The sequence below is a fragment of the Channa argus genome, chromosome 6 (genome assembly GCF_033026475.1).
Source record: "Channa argus isolate prfri chromosome 6, Channa argus male v1.0, whole genome shotgun sequence".
Classification (NCBI taxonomy): domain Eukaryota; kingdom Metazoa; phylum Chordata; class Actinopteri; order Anabantiformes; family Channidae; genus Channa; species Channa argus.
The window spans coordinates 28,942,451-28,953,681 of record NC_090202.1 but is presented as its reverse complement, the minus strand read 5'-3'; the positions used below and the strand labels follow the sequence as shown (position 1 = coordinate 28,953,681).

Genomic DNA, 11,231 nt, shown 5'->3' with positions numbered 1-11,231 from the left:
GTATGTTTTTTAATGAAACTTTTTCTTTTCATGTATCCCATTTTAGGGCCATTACTGTTTAATTTCTACATGCTTTTGCTCGGCAGAATTACTAAAGAAAGAATAAACTTTCCTCTGCTCAACTAGTCTTCCTAAGAAATTGCAGAATTGATAAAAAACTAATTCTGACTTTTTCCACTGACCAGAATTTTCAGCTCTAGTTTAAATGTTTGGTTTGGTTTGGCTGACATCACGTTGCAATATCAATCCACATGTCCTGTGACTCAGCTCAGTGAAAAGTTTAAAAGAAAGCAGCTTTGTTCAGTTGCCTGGGAGGGAAGGTGTGAACAGAGTAACCACAGTAGGTGAATGGTGGTTCACAACGTGTGTTCTGACATTATTTACCCAAACATAACACTGATTTCATATAGTTTTTTTACCTGTAAGCAGAGTGAATATAGTCTTTGATAATGATGCTATTGGTTCATAACAAGCACATGTCTGACATTTTCAAAGTGTAAAGGGAAAGAAAAAGGTAAAATGTATGTGACAGAGATGTTGTGAACTAAAAACCAAACCATGGTAAACTCTACACGAGTCTTGTATATTACACTTGCTGCCTATTTTGATACTGGAATTTTAAAGCATTTATGGTTTGTGACTGTTATATGGTTATATATTTTAATAGTTTTTTCTGATGTTCTGCTTATTGTGGTTATCTTTATAAACAGAAGTTTACATGAACCTATGTACATGTTTCTGTGCAGCCTGTTTGTAAATGAACTGTATGGTAGTACAGGGTTGTTTCCGTTCCTCATGGTTCAGATCCTTTCTGACACTCACATTATTTCCACTAACCTTTGTTTCCTGCAGATTTTTCATGTGTATTCATATGCACATGTAGAATTCTGTAACTTAGCTGCCATGTCTTATGACAGATACCTTGCTATCTGTTATCCTTTACAATATAACACACGTATGACATCTAACAAGGTTGCAATGCTTATCGCACTAACATGGATTTATCCTTTTATTGAAGTTGCTGTGATGTTATCTTTGACTGTTCGTTTAGAGCTGTGTGTTAATATTCTTAACAAAGTGTACTGTGACAACTACTCTGCTGTTAAACTAGCATGCTATGACACAACAGTGAACAATGTCTTTGGAATTGTTTACATATTTACCATAGTGTTTGGTTTTGTAGTTTTAATTCTTTACACTTACATGAAGATTCTTAAAGTGTGTTTTTCTGGTTCCAAACAGACCAGACAGAAAGCTGTCAGTACCTGCACACCTCACCTCCTTTCCCTGCTGAACTTTTCATTTGGTTGTTTCTTTGAAATGGTGCAGAGCAGATTTAATATGAACAATATCCCTAATATGTTGCGCATCTTTTTGTCATTGTACTTTCTCACTTGCCAACCGCTCTTTACCCCTGTTCTATATGGAGTTCAAATGTCTAAAATACGTAGCCTATGTAAAAATCTTGTTTTTGGTAAAATATAAACAACTCATGTTAGAAACAATGTACAGCTCACTTCAATGTCATTAAAAACATAGAGCTACACTTGAATGTAAAACATATGTACAGAATGTTTACTGAACCCAAATGTTGGTAACGAGTACTAACTTATCAGTTAACAATACATTCAGTGCGTTTTCACGTGTCTTGTCATTAATTGCATTTTTATATTAAAATTGGTTTGATCCTTGAATATCTTTTTTAGTCATTAAGTTACAAAGGTACGATGCAAGAGGTTTTAATCTTTGTCTGAAACAGTCAGATTTGTTTTTCCAAAGATTGTACTTACATAGAATTCAAAAACGGGTTCTTCTAAATTAGTGGAACGCCACCTCGTTTCTAACTTTTGTGACGCCCGCTTTAAGCTGTGCATTTGTACTGTGGAGGTCATCTCCTCTGATTTAGTTCCTTCTTTTTTAGAGGGGCAACTGTAGCTAGTATCATACCCAGTGATGCTTCAGAATCATCAGCTAGATAATCAACTTGTACAGGAGTAAAATAACTCACCATTTTATGGACACATGGCTGTGAAAATGATGAAAAAATATTTTCTTTAAATTTGTTCACAGCATTTTCAGATAAACATCTCTAACTGCTGTATAGTCCGGTATTGAAAATTCAAATGTTATTAGAAAATGTTTAGATAAGGACTAGGGTGTGACTAAAACATGAGTGGGTTTATTTTATTTTTATTTTATAAAAAATTTGAATTGTTCCAATTGCAAATGTTTTGGTATTCATGTGATTATTGTTTTTGTTTGCACTGGAACTACACAAAAAAACGGAAAAAAGTCCAACTTGATAAAAATTTACACAGAACTCAAAAATGGACTGAATAAAGTTATTGGCACCTTGTCAATATTGTAAGAGATAATTGCTTTTCAAGCATGTTTCAACCTCTTTTGTATTTAGACACGTGTGGGCAATATAGTAATCACAATTGCCACCAGTTAAAATGGTGAAAAGTTGACTCAACCTTGGATAAATGTGTAATGTAATCAATAGGTTTACAGCCCATGGATGTGGACACAAGAGCAAAATTAATGAAAAATTACAATGAATGAATTCAAACTGATCTGCAGACACGGGTTAAAACAGTGTCAGCTCGCACAATCTATCGTCATCTGAATGAAAAGGTTTCTGTTTCTGAGCTCTGCAGGCAGTTCCTTTGACCTTGTGGCCTTTGCTCAGATGAGTAGGATTGTTAGTGTGAGGCCTTCTATAGAGAGGTGTGTGCCTTTCCAAATTAGGAAAGAAGTTTGAATAGTTTCTTATTGCACTGTACTTGTTCTCTTATACTTGTTCTCTTAGATCTTAGTGCTGCATTTGATACCATTGATTACAACATTTTATTACAGAGACTGGGACATGAAATTGGGGTTAAAGGAACTGCACTAGGTTGGTTTAAATCTTATCTATCTGATAGATTTCAATTTGTTCATGTTAATGATGAATCCTCCATACACACAAAGGTTAGCTATGAAGTTCCACAAGGCTCTGTGTTAGGACCAATACTTTTTACTTTATATATGTCTCCTTTAGGCAACATAATTAGAAAACACTCCATAAATTTCCACTGCTATGCTGATGATACCCAGCTATATTTATCTATAGAACCAGATGAAAATAATCAGTTAATAAAGCTTCAAGCCTACAAGACATAAAGGCCTGGATGTCCCACAATTTTTTACTTCTAAACTCAGACAAAACTGAAGTCATAGTATTTGGGCGCAAAAATCTCAGAGACATAATGTCCAACCATATTGTTACTCTAGATGGCATAAGTCTGGCCTCCAGTACTACTGCAAGGAACCTTGGAGTTATTTTTGACGAAGATTTGTCCTTTACCTCACATATAAAACAAATCTCTAGAACAGCCTTCTTCCACCTACGGAACATTGCAAAAATTAGGAGCATCCTGTCTCAAAGTGATGTCGAAAAACTGGTCCATGCATTTGTTACTTCTAGGTTGGACTACTGTAATTCCCTACTTTCAGGATGTCCCAGTAACTCCCTAAAGAACCTGCAATTAATCCAAAATGCTGCAGCAAGAGTGCTGACTGGAACTAGCAAGAGAGATCATATTTCACCTTCACTAGCTTCTCTCCATTGGTTTCCCATTAAATCTAGAATAGAATTTAAAACCCTGCTTCTTACATATAAAGCTCTGAATGGTCAGGCTCCATCATATATAGAAGACCTCATAGTTCCATATCATCCCAGTAGACCACTTCGCTCTCAGAATGCAGGCCTACTTGTGGTTCCCAGAATTTCCAAAGGTAGAATGGGAGGTAGAGCCTTTAGCTATCAAGCTCCTCTCCTGTGGAACCAGCTCCCAGTTCAGATTCAGGAAACAGACACCCTCTCTACTTTTAAGTTTAGGCTTAAAACCTTCCTAATAATTCCGTAATTGTCACCACTGTATGTCATTAACTTTGTGTGTTTTCTCCCGTAGTTGTCTTTGTCCTTCTCTGTCCACCTCTCTCTGTCCCTTTCTGCAGGTGTCCACGGCTTTGAAGCTATGTGTCTTCCAGCGTGCAGCTACTGGTCCTACCAGCCTGCCCGATGTTTTGTTGTTGCTTTTTGTTGCTCTTTTCTTTTCTCTCTTTCAACTCACCCTATTCGGTGAAGGCAGATGGCCGTCCACCCTGAGCCTGGTTCTGCTGGAGGTTTCTTCCGTTAAAGGGAGTTTTTCCTCTCCACTGTTGCCTATGGCTTGTTCCAGAGGGAATTGTTGGGTTCTCTCTACACATCTTTATAATCTTGACTTTATTCTGTAAAGTGCCCTGATATGACTTTGTTGTGAATTGCCGCTATATAAATAAAGTTGAATTGAATTGAAAACTAACTACACCAATTAATAAAGTCAGAATAACTACAATGCATTAAGGTTCGCTGTAAGTGAGGAACTCGGGTGGGAGAGACCGACACTTTCAACGGTTATAGCTGTACAAGCATTGCGAAGGGAAATCACTTAAATTAGATAAGAGCAATGGTTAATCAGCGAACAGTTCTTAAAAGACAACACAGAACTGCATAGGAACAGGAGGTGACATCAAACACTTACTGCAGGTCAGAGCAGGCAGTGCTAATATCTATTAAATTATGAGTCTCTGCTGTGAGTAATTGACATTGAAGGAATTAAAGTGACATGTGCTTAAGGTGGAAATGAGCTGCAATTGCTTTGTCAATGTTGAAAATGCAACCCGACCTTTTTGACAAATATTTTTAATAGATTTATATGGTTGTAGATAAACATTTTATGATGTGACTTACTTGACCTATTAGAGGAATTTGACTCTGCATGGTTGACTCTTACCACGGTGACTTAATTCAGGTAGTAGGAAAATGTTTCCTATACCCAAAATGTAATGCTAAGAAATTGCAGAATTGCTGAAAATTGCTAAATTCCTGTCTGTGTATTAATTTCCACTGACCAGAATTTTCAGCTCTAGTTTAAATGTTTGGTTTGGCTGACATCACGTTGCAATATCAATCCACGTGTCCTGTGACTCAGCTCAGTGAAAAGTTTAAAAGAAGCAGCTCTGTTCAGTTGCCTGGGAGGGAAGGTGTGAACAGAGTAACCATAATAGTGGAGTAAGCATAATACTGACTTCATATATATTTGTTTTTACCTGTAAGCAGAGTGAATATAGTCTTTGATAATGATGCTGTTGGTTCATAACAAGCACATGTCTGACATTTTCAAAGTGTAAAGGGAAAGAAAAAGGTAAAATGTATGTGACAGAGATGTTGTGAACTAAAAACCAAACCATGGTAAACTCTACACGAGTCTCGTATATTACACTTGCTGCCTATTTTGATACTGGAATTTTAAAGCATTTATGGTTTGTGACTGTTATATGGTTATATATTTTAATAGTTTTTTCTGATGTTCTGCTTATTGTGGTTATCTTTATAAACAGAAGTTTACATGAACCTATGTACATGTTTCTGTGCAGCCTGTTTGTAAATGAACTGTATGGTAGTACAGGGTTGTTTCCGTTCCTCATGGTTCAGATCCTTTCTGACACTCACATTATTTCCACTAACCTTTGTTTCCTGCAGATTTTTCATGTGTATTCATATGCACATGTAGAATTCTGTAACTTAGCTGCCATGTCTTATGACAGATACCTTGCTATCTGTTATCCTTTACAATATAACACACGTATGACACCTAACAACGTTGCAATGCTTATTGCAATAAAATGAATTTATTCTTTTAGTGAAGTCACTGTCCTGGTATCTTTGGCTGTTCGTTTAGAGCTGTGTGGTAATATTCTTAACAAAGTGTACTGTGACAACTACTCTGCTGTTAAACTAGCATGCTATGACACAACAGTGAACAATGTCTTTGGAATTGTTTACATATTTACCGTTTTATTTGGTTTTGTAGTTTTAATTCTTTACACTTACATGAAGATTCTTAAAGTGTGTTTTTCTGGTTCCAAACAGACCAGAGAGAAAGCTGTCAGTACCTGCACACCTCACCTCCTTTCCCTGCTGAACTTTTCATTTGGTTGTTTCTTCCAAATGGTGCAGAGCAGATTTAATATGAACTATGTGCCTAATATGTTGCGCATCTTTTCATTATTGTACTTTCTAACTTGCCAACCGCTCTTTACGCCTGTTCTATATGGAGTTCAAATGTCTAAAATACGTAGCCTATGTAAAAGTCTTGTTTTTGGTAAATTATAAACACCTCATGTTAGAAACAATGTACAGCTCACTTCAATGTCATTAAAAACATAGAGCTACACTTGAATGTAAAACATATGTACAGAATGTTTATTATTGGTAATGAGTAATAAATTATTATTCTATACATCTTCACAGTTCAGTAATTTTAGAATCACATATCCAAAGAAAAAATGTTCTTTAGATTAGTTTGAATAAAAGCAATGGCATTTTGGAAGTCGTTGTTAAAATTTATATTTAGAGGTTTGTAATAATGTTTTTTGAAATTCCAACAAGAAATATGTTGCTTAAAGGTCGCAAGGCCTAAGTCCCAACTATTCATATTTGTACCATTTATCAGAAATGGTGACTGCCGAGCTCAGTCGGAAGACGAAAGTGTTTTAACTGTGAAAAGCACAAGCAAGCATGAGACTAAGCCTAACGTAAGCACAAAACTCATAAGAACATAAAGGTTTTTGGCTTTAATGTAGATAAGCTGCAATAGTTTGGTGTAGTTTTACCCTCAGCCTATGGCAGCTGGCATAGGCTCCAGCCTCCCTGTGATGGATGGATGAACCCCTTTTGATAAATTAATTAACAAGTAGCTTGAATTTCTGGTAAGGGAAAATTTATACTAGGTAATAGCAGAATGAATAATATGTTAATGAAAACCATAACTTGTTTTACTCTTATTTGCTGTTTCGAAATAAGGGTGTACCATCTTTTGCAACCCAACTGTAGCTGAAACAAACTAAACAAAATGTAGTCATTTACATTTACATTTAGTCATTAAACCTAAATCTAGTCTCAAAACCTTCCTCTTTAATAAAGCTTATAGCTAGTTATAGTCATGCTGTTATAGGCTTAGACTGCTGCATCAACCAGCAACCAACTGGTCAAAGCAAATGGCCGCCCACCCTGAGCCTGGTTCTGCTGGAGGTTTCTTTTGTTAAACTAGTTTTTCCTCTCCACTTTTTGCTCAAAGGGGATTTTTTGGGGTTTCTTTACATATCTGTATAGGTTTGACTATTTTGTAAATATTAATTTAAAAGTAAATTAAAACCTCTCTTGTGAATATTTATTATGCACAGTATCTGCTGATGAACAAAAGATCAAAAGCTTTCAGCTTATGCCTTTAAGGGGTTGCCACAGCGGAACGTGAGATAAGGTGTGTCATGGTGTGTGACAATTGTAACAAACATAACAACTGTTATTGTAAGAATTGTATTGTATTGTAAAAAAAGTTACCTATAACCAGTGTTGCTTTATTAGTATTTGTAGTTTCAGGCCCATGCAAGTGCTAGTCAAGAGGCAGCAGGGAAAACATTTACATGAATTCCTTTGCCTCAGCCTAAGTAGAAACCTGTTCTGTTTAATATCGGGCAGGCTAATATAGATACTTTAATGTAAGGGCTGACCTGAACTCTTATACTGGAGTGCAAGGGTAAAAAAGATGGTGTCGCTGAGTGCACAAGGCCACACCTTACTTTCTTTGAAATGCTACCAATGCAGCCGAAAGAACTGAGAGAGCATGAAAATTTTGCCCTGTCCCGTGGAGCAGAATGACCTTCAGGATAGAGGAGCTTCCTGTCCAAAAGGGAAGGGAGTATTGTCATAAGAATGCAGCATAGCAGGTACCTGATGACTTAGAGCAAGCTGCTGAAAAGCAATACATTGGAATGAGGTTTCAGAGAAGTTGTCCAGAGTGAATTGCTCATCTCTGCCAGAGACAAGTGACCCAACGCATTCTATTAATGCCCTGGGACTGACCTGCCAGTTTGTAGTAAGCGCTGCCTACAGAGAAAGTCTGGTAAGGACAGAGGTGTGTCTGAGGGCCTCCATTACATTCATAGAGGGAGTAGCAGCCATGTCCGCTTTCAAACCTGAAAATGTTCTAGTAGTACCTCGGATGACCTGCAGCTAGAGGCTTAAGAGATCCTGAAAAAATGCCACTAAATAAGCAGAAGTACAACCAAGAAATACCAAAAGGAAACAAAGAAATATTGCTAGAACATGAAGACAACAGCTGGGATGTTGACCTGCTTCTAATAATAATAATAATTCATTTTATTTATAAAGCATTTTACATTTGCTAACAAATCTCAAAGTGCTACACAAGCGGATAAAGACCAGGAATAAAACATAACACATGTAAAGCCTAAAAACATATAATACATAGAATAGCACAGCATCTGAAGTAAAAAGTAATGATCACTTTAAAATGCTTTTCTAAACAAAAAAGTCTTTAACTGTTATTTTGCCCTCAGGTTCTCAGGTAGAGCGTTCCATAGCTGTGGAGCAGCTGCTGAGAAGGCTCGGTCCCCCATTGTATGGCGTTTGGGTCTGGGGGGGGGTAGAGGCGATAGGTGTTCGTGGAACGGAGGTGTCTAGTTGTAGATTGCAGTGTGAGGAGTTCCTTTAGATACTGTGGGGCATTTCCATGGATGCACTAGTGGGTGAGTAGACAGACTTTATAATCAATGCGAAGGTGGATGGGAAGCCAGTGAATTGTCCGGAGGACAGGAATGATGTGTTGGTGTTTCCGCACTCTCATAAGGATCCTGGCGGCGCTGTTTTGAACATATTGGAGCTTTTGAAGGCTCCTGCCGGGGATCCAATGAGATGTGCATTGCAGTAGTCCAGCCTGGAGGAGACAAAAGCGTGGACCAGCCTTTCAGCATCACAGAGGGACAGAGAGGGGCGGAGTTTGGCTATGTTTCTCAGATGAAAAAATGCAATTTTGCAGAGGTGTTGGACATGTGTTTCAAATGACAGGTTGGGGTCGAACTTGACCCCCAGATGAGTAGTAAGCTGATGAGTAGTGCCAACTAGAAGGGCTTCGGTTTCGATGCTGTTTAGCTGAAGGAAGTTCTCTGCCATCCATGCCTTAATGTCCTCCAGGCAACAGGTGAGAGTCGACGGAAGTGTCTGTGGGGTTGGGCTCATGTTGGAGTCTCACGTAGAGCTAAGTATCATCAGCATAGCAGTGGAAGGAGACTCCATGCTTGCCAATGACGTGGCCCAGTGGGAGCATGTAGATGTTGAAAAGGGTCGGCCCAAGAACCGACCCCTGTGGCACCCCACAGGTTACCAAGTGTAACTGAGATTTGGCGTCCACTAGGGCCACACACTCAGCTCTATTTGTGAGATAGGAACCGAACCACCCTAAAGCAGTACCAGAAAAACCAACAGTATGCTGCAGACGATGGAGGAGAATTTTGTGGTCAACTGTATCAAAAGCGGCAGTGAGGTCCGGAAGAATGAGAAGAGATGGGAAGCCCTGGTCAGCAGGCATTAGGAGGTTGTTAGTGACCCTGACCAAGGCTGTCTCTGTGCTATGGGAGGGGTGGAAACCGGATTGAAATGTTTCAAACAGATTGTGTCTTTTGAGGTGATCCTGGAGCTGGGCTAAGACAGCTTTTTCCAAGACCTTTGATAGGAATGGAAGATTGGAGATTGGACGATAGTTTGCCATGACTTCAGGATCCATGGAGGGTTTTTTTAGACGTGGTGTAATTATTGCGGTTTTCAGTGATGTTGGGACTGTGCCACTCTGGAAGGAGTAATTAATGATGGTGGTGATGAGTTGGCTTATGTTTGAGACATTAGCTTTTACCAAGGGAGTGGGGAGAGGGTCCAGGAAGCACGTTGAGGGTTTCATCCTCTCTGTATGATAACTTCAACTTCTTTTACAGTAGTAGCCAAAAACTTTGACAGACAGCCTTCTGGCCCTTGAAGTGGGGAGGTCAGGGAGTTTGGGGTTTACGACTGACAGTGAGGAGCCGATAGTTTCAACCTTAGTGGTAAAATGTGCAATGAAACTGTTGCGCTATTCCTCTGTGTGGTTGCTGCCAGTGTGGGATTGGGGTTTGAGTAGATGATTTATTATGGAAAAGAGTTGTTTTGAGTTCCCGGGGCTGTAATTGATTATATTTGAGTAATATTGTGATCTGGCAGTGGCAAGTGCTTTGGAGTAGTTTTGTTGATGATCCCGGTAGGCAATTGTATGGACAGTTAAGTTGGTTGAGATAAAGCATCGTTCAAGGGCCCGCCCAGCTGTTTTCATCTGTCGGAGCTCCCTTGTAAACCACGGTGCAGATTTGGAAAAAGTGACCAAACGTGCTCTAAGAGGAGCATGTGCCTCAAGGATATTCTGGAGGCTGTTGATATATTAGTCCACTAGGTATGTGACTGAGGGGAGTTCCGGGACAATGGAGAGATTTTTGATGTCAGTATTTAGGTGAGAGAGATTTATGTTTCTGAGATTCCTGAACTGGATACAACGCTGTGGGTTTGGTGACAGTGTATATGAGGGGAAGTCCATTGAAATTATTTTGTAGTCCGAGACACCCAGGTCGTATACTTGGAGGTTAGAGATGGGGATAGAGTCAGTAATGACTAAGTCAAGGATGTGGCCTTTACTATGGGTGGGGACCTCAACTTTCTGCTTCAGGTTTAGGCAGTCCAGCAGTTCTAAGAACTCAGCAGCAGAATGGTTTGAAGGTGTGTCCACGTGGATGTTCAGATCTCCGAGTATCAGCATGTTGGGTGACGCTGTGCAGAAGGTTGAAAGGAGTTCGTACATTTCTGTGATGAAACCCGGGTGTTGCTTTGGTGGCCGGTAAAGAAGAAGTATTACTGTAGAGAGTGGATGTTTTCATTTAATTGCCAAACTTCTAGGCCAAGAAGTGAATACAAAAATTCCAGCAACTGAGAAATGCCTTGTGTGCCTCGATTGGTGGTTGACAGCTGCAGAAAAAGAACCAAAGGGCAGTGAGTTTGTCCAAAAACTTCAGAAATATGCACCACAAGCTCACTAAACCATGAAGTCTTGAACAAACAACCCTGAACAAGGTGGTTAAGAGGTTGAATACCAGTTATTGCTTGTCTCGAAACTTCACTGATTGCGAGGTGTATTGTTGAGTGAGGTGTGATAGAGAAAGTAAAGAGTGGCTATTCATTATGAGGCCCTGACGATGCAGACCATGGAGGAGAGGAGATGCTTTGGCTTATTACAGTAGTACAGTGGTTCAAAGAGGTTGATGTGCCA

The 11,231-nt window shown here is 39.1% G+C and overlaps 1 protein-coding gene and 1 pseudogene across 1 annotated transcript; both read left to right on the top strand.

The window, feature by feature from the left end:
* The first annotated feature begins 25 nt into the window (after positions 1-25).
* LOC137129556 (olfactory receptor 52B2-like) lies at positions 26-1,588 on the top strand. The gene has a single exon (XM_067508833.1). The coding sequence runs from the start codon at positions 559-561 to the stop codon at positions 1,483-1,485; it is 927 nt and encodes a 308-aa protein (XP_067364934.1). The 5' UTR covers positions 26-558; the 3' UTR covers positions 1,486-1,588.
* Positions 1,589-5,236: 3,648 nt separating this feature from the next.
* Positions 5,237-6,243, top strand: LOC137129383 (olfactory receptor 52E8-like; annotated as a pseudogene).
* Positions 6,244-11,231: the final 4,988 nt, after the last annotated feature.

Bases quoted from the DNA above. Each gene is read 5' to 3' on its own strand.
- LOC137129556 (XM_067508833.1), top strand. From the start codon at position 559: ATGGTAAACTCTACACGAGTCTTGTATATTACACTTGCTGCCTATTTT.